We start from the raw sequence: 20,947 nt of genomic DNA, 5'->3' as shown, positions 1-20,947 counted from the left end.
CCTGACAGATGCCTCAGTGCAATGAGCACAGTAAGAAATGCATTTTAGACATGTAAAAAATAGCTTAGTCACGCTTACCTAGGAAGCGCAAGGCCTGGGTTCGGTCCCCAGCTCCGAAAAAAAGAACCAAAAAAAAAAAAAAAAAAAAATAGCTTAGTCAGAAACCCCACTACACCCAAGGCTGCACCTGCTAACCAGAGCCCAGTGATGTCACTCACTCAAGATAATCAGACACTCATAAACCCCATGACACCCACTGGACAGTACGTAAACAGAGACTAAGCAATGCTCTGGTCTGCCCTGCAGCTGGAGAGTCTCCCCCAGGATCCTGGCCCTTCCAGGATTGAGACTTTGTTAGAGGCTGGACCCGACCTTCAGCTAGGATACCTAGGACAAGGGAGCAGCGTTGGGGAGACAGGCTTAGGACCACAGTTAGGAATTTAGAGTGCGAACCTTGTGATGACCCTCAGCACAATAAAATATAACTTTTGTTACACTACTTGCTATACAAACCACACATTATCTACCTTCTTGCTCGAGACACTTGGGAGTTAAGAATCCTTGATGTTCTGACAGAGGACCTGGTACCCTTCTCAGCACCCACAGTGAAACCCACAATCACTTAATTCATACGTGCAGGTGAAACACTGTCGTTTAAGTAAATCCAAAAATAATAGTAATTCAAAAGGAAAACCATGCTCAATGCTATTATCCAGGTCTAAGTTCAGAGGGCATTCCTTTCCATCAAATAAGGGAAAAATACGCCCAGGAATGGGAATGGGTTAGTGAGCTTAGGCGAGGAACCACAAAGGCACGATGCGAATAGTTGTTTAATTTCTCTTACGGCACCGGTTTTTCTCTCCAACACTCGTTCACTAGAAGTTCAGGTGGACAGGAGTTTCCAGTCTTTCCCAGCTAACGAGCTTGCTCCATGTGTTAATGCGGCATCCCCACTGGACATTCTGCATTCACTTCCCCCTCCCCTCATCAAGGGCGTCGGGACTTGGTGTCTTCGTTAAGATCTAGTGCACTACCAGGACATTATATAATTTTTCTGAGTTGTAACTCGAACCAGGACCTGTTCAGGGATTCCACCACCAAGCCTTGTTTAACACTTCTATGTTTCAAAGAAGGTGGAGACAACAGCCGTGCCCAGGCCTGGCACTAACTGCCACCAAAAGAACTAAGCTTGCCAAAACCTGGGAGCCAGAAGGGAACAGAAAACTAAGGAGACCCGGAGCTGTTGCGAGGGGGCGTGAGCAAGCGCCCTGAGGGCGTGGCCAGGCGCAGGGAGAACTGGGAACTGGGGCGGTGGCCAGGCGCGGGGAACCCTGGGAGCCGGGCGCGCGGAACCCTGGGAACTGGGGGTCGAGCTGTGGACGGACAAGGGATCGGGGGCGGGGCGAGGCGCGGGGAGACATGGGAACGGGGGGAGGAGCGGCCCAGCGCGCGAGCCTAACGGCTGAAGTCGAAGCGCGGGAGACTCCGCCGGTGAGGCTCCGCCTTGCGTGGGTTTGAACGAAGCTCCGCCCCGCACGCCACCAATCGGCGCTCGCGCGGCGGCGCCATGGCGACCCTTTGTGGGCACTGACTGATCCCGGGGCCAGACGGAGTGGCGGGTCTGCCTTGCGGCGCCGGTGAGTGTGTCGATGATTTGCTCCTTCGAGCCTCTGAGGCCTGGGCGGCGTCCATGCAGGCACCTCCAGGGCGGTCGGGTGGCGGCAGGGTCCTCGGCCCTCCTGGGCCGGCCGACCTTCGGCGCTCAGGACGACGCGGCGTGTTGAGTGACACATACCGAGAGCCGGAGCGGCGGGTCTGAGCTGGCCGTCCCGCCCTCCGCCCACGCTCCCCTGCTTCCGCTCTCTCTTCCTCCTGTGGCCTTTCCTCTCTCCTTTCTCCTCTGTCCCCCCTTCTTTGGTTCACCCCGCGTCGGTCCTCCGTCTCACCTTTCGGGCTGGCCGCCGGTGCTGTGCGTGTCCCTTAAGAGCTGCGCGTGGCCAGCAGTTTTGGGGGGACTGGACTTTGTCTGGCTTCTAGCCCCGAGCGTCTGTCTGCTAGCCAGAGACCGATTCCGAGAGGGCTGGGTGGACTCCGTGCAGTCGCCTGCCTGGTGAGTGTTGGCCTTGCTTTCTTTCCCTTTGTTTCTTGGATTTTAATTCCCCTGAGAATTGTCTTGTGTTGCTTGTTCTTCCCCTACTGCAATAGACTCCACGTCCTTTTAAAATGATCATTTGTGGCCCAATAGATACTACCTGGAACGGCATCGGTGGAACTCGACTGGAACCAGGCTCTGTCTTCGGTAGCTTGTCCTGAGGCCAAATGGAACTAGGAAAAAAAGCTCCAGGAACCTTTTCTAAAGTTTTTCTCCCCTAGATAGGGTCACCAGGGAAGGGGCTTCTTCCAGAACTTGAAACGAATGTACAGCACCCGTATATTTTCTCCTGGTGGCCTTTGTATCTGACCTACCAGAAGACAGAGCTGAGCTTGCCGTTGATTTAAATGATTCTGGGAAACATTTTCTGCACGCAGAAAGTTTGATGTTTCATCAGCCTCCTGCATTGCAGCCTTGTTTGGTTTTATGGATGAAATTAAAAATGCATTCAGAAATCTCCCCCATTTTAGAGGTGCTAGTCTTAAAAGGAAGGAGATCAGGAAGGTTCCCTCAGATTGTCACTGGAACCTACCTTCAGGCATAAGAAAGTTCCACATCCTTCCAAGGGTAACTCTGCTAAAGGTTTTTTAGTAACCATTGATACAAAGTGTGAAGCGGACACAGTGGGACAAAAAACTCCCATCAAATGACCGTTAAGTTCATTGACCCAGCATTTTCCAACTTGTTCCTCTTCCAGTTGCACTTTGAGGAGGTACTTTAATGCAGTTGTGATTTGTTTATTTGTTTGTTTGTTTGTTTGTTTGTTTTGAGACAGGATTTCCTGCAGGCCAGGGTGGCCTCAGACTGACAGTGCAACCAGAAACAACCTTGCTCCCCTTCTCTCTGCTTCCCAAGTGTGCCACCATACCCAGCCCAGAAACCACTAACTTCTGGTTCTCCTTAAAACCCAGCATCAGATGAATGCTGGATTGTGGTTACAGTCCCAGCCCGAGTTGTGCTAGGTCTGCTCAGATAAAGCCAAGACTAATGGCTGGTCAGAGCCCAGGAAGCTGCATTTCCACATGGTCACTGAGGTAGGCCTGCTCCAAGATAGGATGGTTGTGGAGTCCTAGGCGGTCTCTTTACCTCAGATTGTTGTATGGGTAGTTAACATTCTCTTCCTCCTCACTGTCCACTGGCCTCTGCTGGCCTCAACACTGTGTCTGAGCTCCCAAGAGTTCCTGGCTCTTGTCACTCAGCCAGTGCTTGTGGGGGAGAAAGTCAGAGGACAGGATTGTGGGTTGACTTAGCTTTGGGTTGAAGGGATGTTACACATTTACCTAGACTTAAAAAGACCTTTTGGCCATCTGGAAGTGAGGTGTAAGATATGGAACATAATTTATACAGAATTTAGCAGGGAGAATTTCCTGTTATCTTTCATTAGAAGGATTAAGCAACATCAGGTCAGGCACACAAGGCCACAGGAAGCTGTGCCCAGGCGGGTACAGGAGAGCCCCTGTGCAGGCACCAGTTAGGGCTAGTCAGAACCTGTGCTGGTGATGCAGACCTTCACCCTCAGGCTCCCTCCTTCCTCTTGCTCTCTTGCTAGAAGCTACTCTGTCACCATCCTGTTCTCTATGACTGTGTTCTAGAGTGACAGATAAGCAAACAACAGTGTTTCATTCTGGGCTTAGTTATTTTACTTTTTTATTGGTGTGTGTGTACCTTCTGAGGCCGCAAGAGGACACTGGATCCAAGGAACTGGAGGTATAGGGAGTCATTAGCCATTGTGTGAGTTCTGGGTACCCAGCCTTTATCATGTGTCATTTCTCCAGCCACCTTCCTTGTTTAAAAATCTTTAAATGTGAGGATGATAATCAAGACAGAAGGACAGTATCTGCTCCTAGCAAGACAGGGAGTGTGTTGGTTAAACCCCTGCTGTGTAAGACTTGTCTAGACCCTAAGGGAAAGGGATAGAGAGCAGAGTTTAATTTGCAAAGTTAGTAAGTCAGGAGAAGCAGTTTGATGGCAAATATACACGGGGAGGTGAGTGCTTCTTAGAGAACAGTTCTTTGATGTGTTTATTAAGGCCTTCAAAATGTTTGCCCTGAGTCCTAAGACTAACCCAGAAATTAGGAGTACAGAAGTAAAGTATCAGGCACAGAAAACATTGTCTGTGGCTGGAACTACATGGCACTGGCTGCAGACTTGTTGGTGTGCTTGTGCATGGATGTAGGCACTCGTTTATTAGAAGTGATGACCCACTTGTTATATGGCATGATAAGCAGAACTCGCTGTGGACACAGCACAAGTGAGAACTAGGGCTGGAAGAAGAAAGGGTTAGAAGAAGGAATCTAGAGGATTTCTCAGAGTGTTTAGCTTATAGAGCCGCTCCCTTTCCTCTCCGGGGTTTAGGGTTTCTCTGTGTAAGAGCCTTGGAACTCACTTTGCAGACCAGATCACCCTTGGACTCACAGAAATCTGCCTGCCTCTGGCTCCTAGGTGCTGGGACTAAAGGCGTACACCTGGCTTTGTGGAACATTTGTTTTGTGATTTTTGATTCTCTTCCAGATTGTCTAGTGAGCTGTGGAAATAACCAGCTAAATAAGTGAGAACAGGCGGGGCTGTGTGTGTAGCAGGGCTTCTGTGGCCCGTTTTTCTCACCACTATTTAGTAGCCTTGAGGAGAGCTTTGCAGAGGGATGCCTGGGGTGGGCTAACTAGGTGATGAGCATCTCCTGTGAGTAACAAACAAATTTACAAAACTTGCAGAATTAAAACAGTTTTAATTTTATGATTTGGCAGAAACAGATGTCAGCCAGCAAAAATAGCTTCCCAGTTTGGCAGAAAAAGTGTTTTTTAAAGTCCTTGGTGAAAAATTCTGCCTTTTTGGTTTTCTGAGACAAGACTCTCACTGTTTCCTTGGCAGGCCTGGAGCTTGTATGTAAAACAGGCTGGCCTTGAACTGGTAGAGATCCACCTGCCTCTGGTGTGTTACCCCACCACACACCCTACAGTCTTTGCCCAATAGACTGGCTTTCCAGAAAGATAAAATCTTCACACCTACCTGGCATGGCCTTTTCACTGGCTTCCCCACGCTGTTGGTTCAGAGTACAGAACCTCATCTAATCCAGGGCTCCATATGCCCTCTTCCTCTCGTTATGGACTTGGTCACAGCAGGCTTCAACAGCCTTAGGATGAACTACAAGGGCCTTAATTAGACCGTAATGTATTGCTTACATCTGTGGTTGGCTGTGGTAGGTATTTGCCTCTTTGGTTAGTTCTGAGATCGCACCAGAGATGGTAGCTGTTATAGCCTGGTAAGAGGGGATTTGTTGGGCAGTTACTGCTTACACCTGGAGAGCCTTCTGTCTTCCAGGCTGTTCTTGTGTCAGTTTTGGGATCTGGCCATTGCAGATTATGGGTCAGTGTTGTTTCCTCTGCTCCAGCCAGCATTTGTATGTCTTCTCTTGTAAGACCACATGCTCTTGGGGCTTCCTTTTTAGGCAGGAGAACTTGTGATGTAGAGGGATTTTACAGCAGCATGGCTGATCTGGCAAGGGATCTGGCAAATTAGATCTGTTTGATCCAGTCTAGGAATGCAGACATAGCCTAGATTACCGTATGATCTAGCTGGAATACAGACAAGCCCTTAGGGCATACCTTGATTAAAGTTAGGGATTCCTAACACTGAAGATAAGGTTACTTTGTAGAAGGAAGTAGCAGTGTTTGAAAGTGATGTCTAATTGAGGGAGAGACAAAGTGATGTACCAGACAAAGATGTGACAGAATGAGTCAATTCTCATGAGAACAGCACAGGAAAGAGGCTACTTAAGGGCAGTGAGAGGGTGTGGTGTGTGTACACAGTAGTTTTGCAGAGGCAGGTTGCAGATAGAACAAGTTAGACACAGGTGAAGACAGAACATGTAGGAGAAGGAGCCAGAAGATCAGAAGATATTGCCAAACTTGTATGAGGTCAAGCACAGCAATTCAGTTAGAAGCCAAGAGAATCCAGATTGAATCAGTCAACCCGAAAGATTAGATCATATGGAGGCTAGGAGCTTCCAGTCCTAGGCCTAGGGGTAGTCAGTCAGTCCAAGCCTTATATTTGAGGGATGATGACAGGATGTTAGTGTAGCCCAAGCTGGATTTTAATGCCAGTGATCTTCTTGCCTTTTGAATACAGCGTTCATAAGTATGTGTTGCTGATTTTGGTGCACTTTGAGCCATTTCCAGATGTGAGGAGTCTCTGAAGCCTGTTTATCTTTTTCCTTTTTGTTTTTTTGTCTTGTGACCCTCAGTTTAATTAGGGTTGCTTTCGTTAATATAGGCTACTGGAGCATGGGCAACTTAACCTTTGGTGACTGCACCACTAAATTACTCCCTCCCCCAGCTACCTTTTGTGTGCACCTCTCATTCATGAAGGAATTGTAATGGAGTTCCATCTTGTGCACTCAACCACAGCCAGTCATGTTCAGACATTATTTCACAAAATTCCTGAATCTCTGGCTCTGTGATTCTTTCTGGCCAGCTTCCAGGACATATCTGGGCCTTGGAACCCAGGGAGTGTTGATAATAGATGTCTGGTTAAGGGCTAGGCACTCACCAGTTCCTTATTCTTGGTATTTTGGCCATTTATGAGTCTGCGTTATCACCTGCCTTTTAATGAAGGAAAGGAGCTTACCACCAAAGTATAAATAGTATCTCAAGAGGGGTCAGAAAATTGGTAGTAAGAGACTATTTCGGTGTTCCAGCTCCACCCCCAGAGCTGAGGTGTAGATAGCAGATGCCTGCAGCAAGCTAGTTCTGGGCTCACCTGAGACCCTGCCACAATAGCTAAAGTATAGAGCAAATGAGGAAGATACCAGAAACCAGACACACACACACACACACACACACACACACACACACACACACACACACACACACGAGTGCACTATTTAGACACCTGAGACCCTGCCACAATAGCTAAAGTATAGAGCAAATGAGGAAGATACCAGAAACCAGACACACACACACACACACACACACACACACACACACACACACACACGAGTGCACTATTTAGACCAGGCCAGCCTCTATTTCCTAGGTGCTGGGAGTATAAAGCATGTGCCACTATGGCAGGCAAATCCTTTTAAACCTTTATTGGATTTGGAGCTAGAAGTGGTATTGTGGTCAAAAACACTGCTGCTAGTCCAGGGAACCCTGTCTCCAGCACCCACATGACGACTCACACCTGGGAGGTCGTGGAGCCTTTGAGATGGGAGGCCTTGCTGAAAGTAAAACTAGGGGAAACTTTGAAGTTTTATACCTTGGCCCTACTTTCTCTCTGCTTCCTGTGTGCAGATGATACATGATCGCCCTGCTTCCTGATGACTACCAGGTTGGCCTTGCCCTCCCACTGCCCTGCCCTCCCTGTCACAGTGGACTGAATGTGTCCCTTCTTTAACTGCAAACCCAAACTAAGTTGCTTTTTCTCAGGGCATTGTATCATAGCAACAGAAAAATAACTAATATTACAGAAATTTCTTTTTTGGTGGTGGTAATAGGTGTGTTTAACAGGAGCTGTATTTAACATGCTGTTCTCTTGAAATCCTTCTGCATTCATCTCCAGAGTGGAGGGATTAGAAGAATGTGCCACTAATTACTAATGAAAATTAGATTTTTTTTATTTTTAAAAAACTAATTTCATGTTTAAAGCCACTTCAGGGTACATTTCTCTCCACTCTTTCAGGTAGGTTGGTGTGGGGTGTGTTGGGAGCCAGGCACTGTGTGACCGACCACACTTGTCTAGGCATGCTCTCACCTGAGATCTCCTGCCCCCACCCTCTGGCCAGCTAGTGTCTTGTCTTGCCATTGCATGAGTAGAAGGAGAATGGAATTGCCTGGGGTGTGGCCTCTGGAGACCAGCTTTTCTCTGGCCCATAATTCCAATGGGAGTCTTGGTCGTTTCAGCTGGATTGTTTCCAGTTTTGGGCAACTGTAAGAAGAGCACTATAAGCATTTTTGTGCAAGTTTTTACATGACTCTTAGCTTCCCTTTCACTGGAACAAATAGACTAAAGGTCATGTAATTATGTAAAGGTCGGAAGGAGACTTTGAAAGAAGAAAAGGTAGCTATAAAGAAATTCTAAAGTTCATGTAGTTAGGAGATTCAAATAAAAGTGTTTAGGTGCTAGAGAGGTGGCTCAGCAGCTTAAAGGTCTTGTCATACAAGCATAAAGACCAGAATTCCTGTCCCAGTACCTGGGATTTTGTTCTCTGGGTGTAGAGATGTCATCTTTTACTCTCAGCTCTGGAGAGGCTGAGGCAGGAGACTCACAGGCTCACTGTCAGCCTGTGCTACATACATAGTAAGATACTGACCGTCTCAAAGCAGCACCACCACCACCTTAATTAAGCCAAAGACATACTTCTCATTTGTGTTCATTTATCTGTTGATGAAAGAGATGCTGCAACTGAGCTTTGTTGTCTGCGACAGTGGCTATGCCTGAGCCACCTCTCAGATAGTGTCTCTGTATTGTCACCTCTTCTCTAGCTGTCAGGAACTGTCCTGGGAACTATCAGCCAGGAGGCTGAGATATGCTAGCTAAATGGTGTCTTTCTTGGTTCCCACAGGACAGGATGTTTGCTAGAGGCCTGAAGAGGAAATGTGGTGACCAGGAAGAAGGAGTAGAGGGTTTTGGCACTGTCCCTTCCTATAGCCTGCAGCGACAGTCACTCCTGGACATGTCCCTTGTGAAGCTCCAGCTCTGTCACATGCTAGTGGAGCCCAACCTCTGCCGCTCAGTCCTTATTGCCAACACAGTACGACAGATCCAGGAGGAAATGAGCCAGGATGGCGTGTGGCATGGGATGGCACCCCAGAGTGTAGAACGGGCACCAATTGACCGACTAGTATCCACAGAGATCCTGTGTCGTACAGTGAGGGGATCTGAGGGGGAGCACCCCACCTCAGAACTGGAAGACAGTCCCTTGCAAAGCTCAGCTTCCGAGCTTCCCATCGTTGGCTCAGCACAGGGGCAAAGGAACCCTCAGAGCAGCCTCTGGGAGATGGACAACCCACAAGAAAACCGGGGAAGCCTTCAGAAGTCCCTGGACCAGATATTTGAGACCCTGGAGAACAAAAACTCCAGTTCAGTGGAGGAACTCTTCTCAGATGTGGACAGCTCCTACTATGACCTGGACACAGTGCTAACAGGAATGATGACTGGGACCAAGTCCAGTCTCTGCAATGGTCTTGAGAGCTTTACTGCAGCCGCCCCTCCTCCCAGCTCCACTTGCAAGTCTGACCTGGCTGAACTGGACCACGTCGTAGAGATTCTGGTGGAGACCTGAGAGGACACCCCAGTGGGCCAAGGACAAGGCCACCACTCCCCCATGGAGCTCCATGTGCGGTGACCCAGAGACAGACAAGCACTTGTCCTAAGAGGGGCTCTGACTCTTGAGCCAGGGTCTCCACCTCTGTCTGACTATGAAATATCTGGGACAGATTTTCCTCTGCAAGGATCGCAGCCCTGGAGCTGCCTCAGGGCTAGTTAGTTCCTGGGGAGGACAGAACGGATGCATCTCAAGGAACTGAGCTAGCTCGCTCGCTGAAGGCTCTGGGCTCATTATCCTGTGTGTGACACTGGGGTGACTGGAGGATGGTGGGCCACAGCTGTGTCTAGTCTATTTTAAATTAGATAGGTGAACTTTCTAAAATTAAGTTTTATATGTTTTGGGCAATATTTTGTCTTAAGATATATTTTTTAAACTTTTTATACTTTAGATTTTTTTCAGCTATTTTCTTAAAAGTATATTTTTTCTACAAACATCCTCTGCTGCTACATTAGAAACATTTATAACCTAAATACGATTGGTGTGTCATTTTTAAGGTTTAAATAGAAAACTTTGAGTCTCTACACTTCCAAGGCAACTGTAAATGTAGCCGGCCAGGTGTTTACATGAGAGGCTCCATTATGGTCTACATTCCAGTAGAGCGCTTGAAGGGAACCATGCCCAGCCCCACTGCTCCCTCCTCCCTCACTGGGTCTGTCTGTAAGAGCTGTCTTCCCAGGCTTTCCTGTGCAGGGTGGTTTTATTTATGCCTATTTATATGTAAACGCACTGAGGGCTAAGGTCTTCTGTCTGGAAATCACAACACCGTTCTTCAGAGACTGTGGTGAGGCAGTGCCTTATTGCAGGTCTTGTCCTTGGGTCCCCAGCCCAGCACTGTGTGACACGAGGACACGACATCCCAACAACAACCAGCACCACATGCTACATGTCAAGAGTATGCGTGGAGACTGCAGGGTGCCGGGCATGTGTGTGCTTAGAAAGGGTGTGCAGCCCACCATGTGCTCAATAGGAGTACCTGTGCTTGCTTGCTTTAAAATGGTGCTTGAACATTTTAAGGTTAAAAACAATCTGATTCTGTAACTTAGTGCTCCTCCATCCTGGGGTGGCCCCATGCTGTCTGCTTGGGTCTCATGGTCCCGATAACCAGATCACATGTCAGACCCCACCCCCACCCCACCATGCTTTTGTTTCTCTTGTGCTGTTCTTTTGGACGTCCCCACCTGAGCCTAAGAGGTTTTATTTTGTATGTGTTATGACTGTTCTTCACTATCAACAATGTAAACCTCACTTTATTAAAGGAATCCAGCAAATGGACTGTGTCAGCCTTTATCCATCTGATCCTCCAAGTGAGTAACCATCTGGTCAGTAGCAGACTAGGAACATCATAGGTGCTCCTGGCAGCCTGCTCTCAGCTGCTTTTGGTGCACACTGAGCTCAGCCTCTCATACTCGGTACTGCATGCACCTCGTAAAGTACCCCAGATGGGTACAAGATTGGACCCAACATTTAGATAGGGTAGGGTCCTACCTGGGTACTCTCTGAAGGTCTAATCAAAGTTAAGGGTTGGGGAAGGGAGTATCATCTTAAGTAGTGTGGCCATTGATATGTTGGCCCCCCCCATTCTTCAGTAAATAACATTCCACTCACACTTCTGCATGCAACCTAGTTAAACTAGGTCATATTTAAAAAAATGTTAACTAGGAAGGGTTCAGAGGGAGAAGGCATGTATGAATTGTACATTAAAGTCCCAAATACATGAACTTCACCCAGTACCTGTCATTGTTCCCACCTGCCTCCCTCTCGTTAACTAGTTGACTTCCATGTCTTGCCTTAGAGGTAGGAGGTTTGTGAAGGGGGGGGTCTCGTGTTAACTCTGGGTATCCGTGTTGAGAGCCGAATGCTGCTAAATTAAGAACACTTGACTCCCTGGTCTACAAAGAGACCCTGTCTCAAAAGAACCCTTGATTGTGAGGCACACCACTGTTGGGGAGACTGCTGCATGCTCCCATTCTAGGGCTCCATGTGTGCTGCCTTACTGCTGTCCCAGAGCTGAAGCAAGCCAGGTACTTAAAAGGACAGCCTCCAGGAGGCGCAGGCTCTGTCTGCCAAGGTCCCACCCTGCCTGCCCTTTCAGCCGGGTAGAAGACATGAGACAAGTCACTGCTGTGGAAGGCAGGAGTAGGAAGAGGGTCCAGGGCATGCAGCAGCACCTAAAGCAAAGCCAACAGCCAAGTAAGCTTTGAATCTAAGCCTCTTCCTGTTGGCCCAGAGCCTGGGTGAGGTTAGGGTCCTGGCTCTTGGTAAGGAAAGGGGATGGGACAAGTTTTCCCTGGCCAACCCTGCTGTGGAGGGTGGGAGGGGCAAGGGCTCGGAGGACTTGTTGCTTTTCAGAGCTGTGCCCTTTGGGAGTGCTGCACCCACTTCAGGCTTGGCTGTCTGGCAGCTGCCCACCTGGCTCTCACATTCTCTAGGGTGCTCCCGGGCAGCTTTACCTCTCCTGAAGCTGTTAGCCCAAGAGCAGGGTGCATTTCAGAGCGCTTGCAGGATGCTCTCTGGCTTACCTTTGTTCACCCCTGCCTTAGTGAACAGAGACTGCACACACCGATGGCGTATATGATGTTTTCAGACATCTAGGACAACTCTATGGAGCTGGTGGTGACCAGAGGCATTGCCAGGGTGGTTTTTACTTGAGAAGTGAGAACACTTAAAATCTTTGCGGTCATTTCTGAGAACGTGTGTATAAAAGACTTTCTCTGCATAGCTCCAATTTTCCTGGAATTTGCTCTGTAGACTAGGCTGCCCTCAAACTCAGATCCACCTCCCTCTGCCTTCCAGTGCCCAGCTTCATAATTCAGGGTGAAGATACTCCCAGTGTTCACTCTTACTGGACTTCCCGATTGTTGACCTGAGGCTGTACCCTTGGCTGACACCCCCATTTCCAATAGGTCCTGCTGACGGCCAGACTCTCAGCCTCTAAGGAGTTCACATTTTAAGACTCGACTCTAAGAGCGTGTGCACCTCTGTACCTGGCTGGCTGTACTCACCCGTCGCAGGACAGCCCAGATGGCACCATCTTGGACATTCACGTAAGCCTGGCTGCAGTAAACACCGTACTAGTTCTTCCACAGACAGATCCCATTTCCTTTATATAAACCCCGACCGGTAGGATCCTGGGTCACACGGTAGTTTTTAATTTGGGGAGAGAATCTTTATACCATTTCCCATAAGAGTTGTTCTAATTTGCATGTCTTGTTCTTGCCAGCTCGTCTTTATCCCAGCAGGACTGGATATGAGACTGCTTGACTGCATCTCTATGGCTGCTGCTGACAAGCATGCTTTGGCCATTGTGTGCTTTGTGAGAAGCGTTTCTACTAGTTTTCTCTCTTCGCGGTTACCTGACTTGCACACTTTCTTTGTAGCCAGCCGTACCTCTGTATCTGCAGCCACAAGGAAGCTCCAGCTTCCTCTTTTTTTTTTTTTTTTTTTTTTTTTTTTTTGGTTCTTTTTTTCGGAGCTGGGGACTGAACCCAGGGCCTTGCGCTTCCTAGGTAAGCGCTCTACCACTGAGCTAAATCCCCAGCCCCTCCAGCTTCCTCTTACTAGGTGCTGGTCAGTGCTGCTTTCTGAAAACAGAGTTAAGGCAGCGTTCCTAAACACCTGGCACCCCCAAACCAACATCTGCTTCCTCAAAATAAAAAACAAAACCAAAAAGCCCCAGGTTATCCTTTTGTTCTAAGCCTCACACTATATGCCACCTAGTGGTGGCTGCATGTAAGGGCCAGAGGCTCAATGGCACTTCATTCTCCCCTCCTGACAGGAGCAGTTGCAGCACTCCATGTGTCCCCATGTCTGGACTGCTGTCTGGTCCTGGACAACTGGGTCGGGTCAGTCCATAGTGAGGCTGGTGTCCTGAGCAAGTCAGAGCCACAGTGGCCTCCCCAAGAGCTAATGAGTCAGCAAAAACACAGGCTTATACGGTCCTTTCTTTTTAATAAAAATTTACAAAATGTAGTGCAGCCTGCTTGTGTATGCCCCTGGAGTAGAACCCGTTTCAGCAGGTGACCAAGGAAGCTCATCCAGCTGTCTTCCCAGGACACCCAGTGTGTTCTCCTTCCCACCCTCCTACTCAGAGTAAAGCTTGTCCCTGAGGCTGTTGATGGCAGGATCTAACACAGAGACAGGTTAACTCCCCAGGAAACAGCACAGGGGTGGGGGCAGGAGGCGCAGGGCATGTTCCTGCCAGTGATCAGTAGCTACCTTCTGACTTCTGAAACTCATGGGTCCAACTGTGAGCCTGCAGGTAGGGGTCAACAGGCACCTGGTGCCAGCCTACGGTGTCCCCGGAAATTCCATGGGGGCTGGCTCTGCACAAAGACATTCCTTCTGTGCACCCTATCAGATCTGAGTGCATGTGTTTGACAGGTCCTAGGAAACTAACACGGCCCTGGGAAACAGTGCCACAGAATTCTCAAGTTCTAGTACCCAAGCAAACCAGTAAGAAAATGTAAAATGTCTCATAAAGGTACAAAGCACTCCGGCCTTTAGCAGACGTTGTTATTAAAGAATGCCATTTTCAGGTTGCGTGGAGTAAAGATCTTCTTCTGTGGGATGGTGATGTAGCGCCCATTCCCTTGGAGTGGTGTCTTCAGAAACAGACTGTAGGTAATCAGGCTGCCCTGTCTGCTGCCCGATGTCCCTGAGAGCTGAGAGGAAAGTGCTCATCAGTGTTTGACACTAGAGAAACCTGGAGAGGTACACCCATACCCCGAAGCCCTCAGCATTCTCTTCAGTCCCTCGTGTAGTTCAACCAGAGACTCATCCAGGTAGAGAGGGCTGAGGGCAGAGGCCACCAGAGTCTTCCAGCTGCCCTGGGTGGGTTTTACAAGTTCCCACCCTCAGAGCTGCTGTTGAGCACTGACCCGAGTTGTGTGGTGGAGGATGACCATTGTACACGTCCTGTGGCTCTAAGGTAACTGCAGCCTCCTTCAGGGGTTCCTGTCCTACAGAGCTGCCATACAGTCTTCTGGGGCCTCTAGCATCAGGCCCTGATAATTTAGTTCTAACTAAATGATGTCTTCTTGAGTGCCACACAGCCCATCATCAGCCCCCATGATATCAACCAAGGCTGCAGCCCACCTCAGCAGGGTGGCTTTACACACAGACCCTTGGGACCTCTTTCCTCCATTCCCCTCAACACTACAAAGCAGACCCCTGTGCACATCCATCCTCCAGCCATTGCTTCACCACCTTCTCCCCTGCACACACAGAGCCCTTCCTGAAATCCCTGCTTAGTGAGCAGAAGACAGGCCTGCTCTCCCTTCCTGCTGGGCCCTGCTGTCATCTGATGGGCTGGTTGCAGAAGGACCCGCAGCCTGAGAGAAGAGCTGCTCCTCAGATCCTGTAAGAGCTTCTGACCGTGCTCACCTTGGTCTGAATCAGGGCTTTGCAGTGGTGTAGGTGGAAACCACTGACTCCCAGCAGATCTTCAGGCTTTCTGCAGTCAGAACCTTCCAGATCATGACCCTGGTCTCCAGAAAGGCTCTAAGGAAAGAACCCTTCGTTACAACACCACCACCACTTTCATTTCATTTCATGAGCATTAACCTCAATTCTGAACACCCTGGGCCCCCCATGGGTTGGGCTTACTGACTCCCTCCCAGCCTTGCCTGCTGCCTGCCTGACGTCCCTGGGCTCCTCAGCCTTCCAGCTGTGGCTTGAACGTGTCTCTAAACACTGAGGTGCCGTAAACCGAATTCCTACCCCCATATGTTAATTGCACATAGAGGGGAACTCTGGGGAGTGATTGAGTTTAGAGGAGGTTGTCAGAATGCTGCCTCCATGGTGGCATTAGTGTCTTTGTGAGCATGGCGACTACAACTGGTATGGCTGCTGGGTCTCACCCGTGCTGGTGAGCCACGGTAAGGGATCAAGAAGCTGAAGCCGGTGTAGCAGCAGCTTCTGCACGTCCAGAACTATGACCCACATGAATGTGTGAATGTTTTAAACCTATCTGGTCTCGGATATTTCATTACAGCAGCAGAAAAAGGACTAAGACACTGCTCTACAGAATATCCTCATGGTCACCTCACCTCAAGGAAGACCAATTGCCTGCAGCTGCCCGGCTGGAGCCTGCTACTCCAGAACCCTGTTTTCCTAGCCTTCAGGTTCAACTGTTCCTGCATCACGAGGCCAGGCTGATCTATCTCCTAGGTGGGCTGTGGGTGGTAGGGGAGTGTTCTCCCAGCTCCTCACTCACTCCCTGACTAGCCTAGTGGCCTTGGGCTGATAAAGTGACCAGCCTACACTGTTGCCTTCACCAGGGCCAAGCTGCCTCCAGTCTTGGTCTCTTGAAGTTTCCCTCTTGAAAACTTTGCAGAATATTTTTTTTCTTTTCTTTTTTTCGGAGCTGGGGACCAAACCCAGGGCCTTGTGCTTGCTAGGCAAGCGCTCTACCACTGAGCTAAATCCCCAACCCCTAGCAGAATATTTAAGAATGAAAAGACTTTTGCCACCTGACCTCTGGCAGGTGGCCTCGCTCTGAGGTGTAATGGCTCTGGAAACTCAGGAGCTTAACCTGTGCATGCTTTACTGCCCACTGCCGTCCTCTGGCCACTTCCCGAGCCTTTCTCTCCTGCTGTTCTGCCCTGACTTGACTGGCTCTTACATCAAGTATCAGGGTTTCTTCTTGGGACCACCATATGTCTAGGGGGCCACCCAGTGGCTTCAACCCTCACCTAAGGCAAACACCTCTCAAGGGAAACACCAAGCCAAGCCACCACATTGCTGTAGGTGTCTTAAATACGCCCAATCCCACAAATGCCGCATATCCATATAGAATGTGCCCTCACCCCCCACCCTGGCCCTACATGCACCATCGGCAGGTGTCCCACCCCTGCCCATCCCGCCCCATGCCCACCCTTCTCCTCCTCCTCCTGCTTCCTTTAACATCCACCGAGGGGCCGTCCACCCACAGGGTAGCGCTTCCTGCACTACCCTGCTGCAACCCAGCATCCCCACCTCCTCCTAACCTGCTGCTTACTGTCTCCTCCTGCAGGTTGGTGTATACTCTCCTGCTGGAGTCCTGCACATGTCTACGGAGAGCATGCTACCCAAGGTAGGCAGGACACCCCACCGTTCTCAGGCTACACTCCAGGCTCATTCTGATGAATGAGTGATAGCAAGACCTTGTGACAGACAGTCTTCCCAGTGCTGGGAGCAGGCAGCTATCCCTACTACAGTCTCTGTTCGACACCACCCACCCAGTCCCAAGTGTGTCATGCCAGTACAGCTGGCATGGTGCAGTCTCTACCTCCCTGTGGGCATTTCTTTTTTTTTTTTTTTTTTGGTCTTTTTTTCGGAGCTGGGGACCGAACCCAGGGCCTTGTGCTTCCTAGGCAAGCGCTCTACCACTGAGCTAAATCCCCAGCCCCCCTGTGGGCATTTCTTAAGAGTGAAAAGATTCCCACACACTCCCATGCTGGGCGCCTGTGGTCAGCTGATGGCTTTTCGGAAGTGATCGGATCCTGAGGGCTCCGCATTCATGCGTGATATTTATGGTATTAATCCGCCAGTGGGTCATAATCCAACAGCATTATTGAGAAGTGAAGGAGGTTTTAGGGGTCAGGCCTGGTTGAAGGAAGTGCGGTGGCATGGGAGGTGTGTCCTTGAGGGCTACAGCTTGCCTCAGACACCCTTCACCTCACCACAGGCTCGGAAACATGGAGCCAGTCCACTACAGGCTGAAGTTGCTCACATGGGAACCAACACAACTCTTTTTCTTCTTCAGTTATACGTGTCACCACAGCCAGCAGAGACTGGCTGTCCCCTGACCCCAGCCTCCTTACCTTCTGAGCAGCATCTATGCCAAGGACAGGAAAGAGGTTTTCCCGGCAGTGAGATTCACTCCAGAGACACCTCGATGCAGACACGGTGTCGGTGTTCTGAAGGGCTCTCCAGAGTTTCCTAGATTCGGAACTGGGGGAAAGATACACTCATGACAAGACGCTTGAAAGCCTTCCAAACAATCCCTGACCCCCAGCCCCAGCTCTCCTCTCTTGTTAACCCAACATTCATTACCAACATGTCCTCCCTCATATCTGTCCACATGGGCTATGTATCTTCTTGGAGAAGCCCTGAGGCCACATTTACTGGGGGTGTTATTCAAGCAAGTGTTTACAACCGTACTGGTCACAGATCAGACACAGACAAACTGGGATGCATGCTCAGGGAGTCAGTGAAGAAACACAGAGGAACATGAACTGTGGCTGTGAATGCTGTGTGCTACAATGTGACAAATGCTGGATTATCTCCCTTTTTCCAAACACTCAAGTGTTTCTGAACATACAGGAGTCTTCTGCCCTAAAGTAATACCCATCCTCCTGTCCCAGTGTGTCTAGCCTTGCCAGGCCTGACTCCTGGGCCACCCTCGGCCTCTGAAGAACTTGTCTGTGGCACAGCCACCACTAGCTGGCTGGGGATGCCCAACGGCAGGCTTTCCCGGTAGACTAAGCTTTACAGGAGTGCCAGACAGCTGGGCATTGTTGGTCGAAGCCTTGGCCTCTGTGGAGGGTCTTCTGGGCAGGTTCTGGGTTGGCCCAGCATGGTGGTCAAGTAAATATGACAAGAACCCAGAGTCTGACAAGGTTCTGAAATGCCCGGGCCTGCTCAGACCGTGAAGCACACCAGCCAGCTTTCCCTGGGTCTCGTGGGATAGAGCCTTCACACCCTACTTTCTCTTCACTCAGAGCCTCAAGGCAAATTCTCTTCAGCATCTCAGACCCTTAACATTGTTACTGTCGGTTGAGAGCATGTAACAATGCTTCCAGGGCCAGCCAAACACAGCTGTGTGTGACTTTCTCCGGAGGCACACACAGCACACACAAGGTAACCCTGAAGGTCAGCGTGTTCCTAAGGTGCTTCCCATGATTGGGGCTGAGGGTCACAGGGTGTCAGGGACCACGGGGCCTAGCAGCAGCCGGTCAAGGCCACACCAGGGCACTACTGGAGTGTCCATCTGTGCCGCCAGTCCCTCTGGAATGCTGTGGCCCACAAGTGCGACAGGGACATTGTTAGGAACATCCTAAAAGCTTTGTGAAACCACATTAGCACACAAAACACGAAGTCACAGCACCAACCCTTGGTTATGATCTAAGTTCGTTACCACAGTCTAGGCACAGGTGCAGTTTCTTCGCTGCCTGTTTCTAAGAAACGGTCCAAAGAACAAACGTCTTCGGTTGCCTGTTCCACCGGGACTTCTTGAAACGCAAGCCTGAAAACCTTCTCGTAGCTGAGAATGGACTGGAAAGGAAAAGCATCCCAACATTAGGAGCGATGTGTACATTAGGTTACCTCGTTCCAAACACTCGACTCTAATGTAAATGTATTTTGTCCCTGGTTGCTCAACTGGTGTGGCCATCACTGATGACCAATGACGTCACTCCTCAGACTCTCCAGGCTGTGTAAAAGTTGTGAAAACCATGGGCTTGCACGTCTAAAACTGTGTCAGGGACACGTGGGGGAACGCTCTCCCCGCTTCCCATGTGAAGGGGCTGAGAAGTCCGTGTGAACGACGTGGGAACATACTTCAGCATGGAAGGGTGAGGCAGTTGGGGTGCTGTGGACAGTCTGAGTCAGGTGGTGGCACAGAGGGGGCTGGCAGGTGTTTAGGCTTAGGGTGTCACCTGTGCTCGTGTGCTGCAGCCCAGCTGGGTGCCCTTTCCTATACATACCCAGTCTTATCTGTAAATTTCCCATCATGCACAGCTGTTTCCTAACACTTCAATCAAGGTGGAGAAGGTGCTCATTTCCGAAAGGTTAAGGTGCAGCTGACTTCAGGAAGCGTGGTCCTCGCTGGAGGTCTCAGTAGCAGGCTACCCAGCCCCCTTCCCCTCCTTTCTACGCATACTTATCCTGTGGTCTGTGGTTTGGGGTGAGACACTGGGGAGGAGAATGTCTCGGAGGCAGTCAAGAAGGCAAAGGTGTGGTGAGCTCTAAGGGCTGTGGGACCCTGTGTGAGTCCCTTTTTAGTTTATTTTTCAAGACGACTTTCCTCTAGTTAGCCCTGGCTGTCCTGGAACTCTGTGGATCAGGCTGGCCTCGAACTTCGAGGACCACCTGCCTCTGCCTCCTGAGTGTTGGGATTAAGGGAGGCTGGTGCCAGGTTTCCTTGTCTTCCTCCTAAGCAGAGGACAGTCAGCCACACAGCAAAAAGACAAACTAGGTGAGAAGAGACAACTCCAAAGCTAGCCAGACTCCCGCACCCCCAGTGCACAGAGGCCTGGGCAAAGTCTAATTATACTAAATACTTCCCACTCAACCACAGAAATACCTCTGAAGACGGGCCAGCAGCAGTTCCTGTCACCCAGGGTCCACCCTGCTGCACCTGGCAAGAACCGCCCTCTTTAGGTGTGGAAGGGGTTCTCAGCGGCTGACATTCCGCGGCCCTTCCCAGGAGTTCAAAAGACTGAGAAAACTCCTCAGACTTAGCTGAAGACTCTTGGAAGCCTTCGAACTCTCCCCACCCGCCGCCGAGCTCCCCTGGGTGTGGACGGCTGGAGGAAAGACCCTCATCCAGCCTGGAGCTGTTAGCATTGGCGTCCGGCAGAATCACGGGACCGTCGTAGCCGATCCTCCTCCGTTCCAAACTATCACCACTCTGTCCTCCGGCTGTCGGGTGGAGGGACCCCTCTCCAAGTTCCTCTGCGAGGTCACTCACTGACTCTCTCCCCACCTCCCGCCCGCCTTGCATCTTGGTGTGGCCAGGCCAGCCGACCCGAAGGAAAGCTGCTCAGAAAACATGCAGCTGCTGAGCTGGAGTTGCCCAGGGCTTCCTGGGAGCGTTCACGTGCCTCTGTGGAGTCGACCCCGCCTGGCACGCGAGGGGGACCAGTCCGGCACGGGGGCGTGTCCTAGGGCCAAACAAGTGAGGCGAAGGAGGGCCTGTGGGCAGACGTAGGTCCTGGTGGATGAGCCGCAGAACCCAGACTGCGAGACCGGAGGCTGAGGGTAGGGAGCTTGGGGATCGCGTCCCAGACGGGAGTCTCGCGGGCTCCGGGACCAGGTCCGAGGCTCAATCGCAGGGGTCCTGGGCTCCCAGAGGCCCACAAGGCGCACACCCACCTTCGCCGCCGCGACGCGCCTCCCGGCGCCGGGCGGGGAGATACCTACAGCCAGCTTAGCCGGCAGCCAGCGCCGCGCGTTGCCCGGCAACGATGCGCGCCCGCAGGCTTCCGGCGTGCTTCAAGTGTCGTCAGCACGCCACCGTGTGGCGTGGCCAACAGCGCCCCGCCCATGCCCGTCCTCTCCAGCCTCTTTCGGGACGCCACTTGCAGAGGGGAGGATGCTGGCTGCACTGCAGTGGGATCCAGCCTGCTACCGTGGTGACCGGCCTTACTACCTCCCCCACCCTACAAATGTCGGTGGCAGTGGTTCTCACTTTATTATGGTGCCCAATGCCTGTGTGTCCGATGTGTCCTTTACAGTAGCATACCTGGCCCCGGAGTCATCCCACACCC

General features: G+C 50.6%; 2 protein-coding genes across 5 annotated transcripts; one reads left to right on the top strand and one right to left on the bottom strand.

Annotated features, from left to right (window-relative positions):
• Positions 1 to 1,356: 1,356 nt before the first annotated feature.
• Cdca4 (cell division cycle associated 4) lies at positions 1,357 to 10,744 on the top strand. Of its 4 annotated transcripts, none has more exons than XM_087554367.1 (3): positions 1,544 to 1,637; positions 2,928 to 3,186; positions 8,712 to 10,744. In XM_087554367.1, the coding sequence occupies exons 2-3, from the start codon at positions 3,175 to 3,177 to the stop codon at positions 9,429 to 9,431; spliced, it is 732 nt and encodes a 243-aa protein (XP_087410493.1). In that variant the 5' UTR covers positions 1,544 to 1,637; positions 2,928 to 3,174; the 3' UTR covers positions 9,432 to 10,744.
• A 2,663-nt stretch (positions 10,745 to 13,407) lies between these two features.
• On the bottom strand, positions 13,408 to 20,322 carry Clba1 (clathrin binding box of aftiphilin containing 1). Its single transcript, NM_001008377.1, has 5 exons — positions 19,762 to 20,322; positions 18,595 to 18,731; positions 17,279 to 17,408; positions 14,859 to 14,975; positions 13,408 to 14,137 (listed from the first exon to the last, which is right to left on the bottom strand). The coding sequence occupies exons 1-5, from the start codon at positions 20,179 to 20,181 to the stop codon at positions 13,976 to 13,978; spliced, it is 966 nt and encodes a 321-aa protein (NP_001008378.1). The 5' UTR covers positions 20,182 to 20,322; the 3' UTR covers positions 13,408 to 13,975.
• Positions 20,323 to 20,947: the final 625 nt, after the last annotated feature.

Source organism: Rattus norvegicus, chromosome 6, assembly GCF_021556685.1.
Source record: "Rattus norvegicus strain SHRSP/BbbUtx chromosome 6, alternate assembly SHRSP_T2T, whole genome shotgun sequence".
Classification (NCBI taxonomy): Eukaryota; Metazoa; Chordata; class Mammalia; order Rodentia; family Muridae; genus Rattus; species Rattus norvegicus.
The sequence above is the reverse complement of the archived record's forward strand: the minus strand, read 5'-3'. Positions and strand labels throughout refer to the sequence as shown.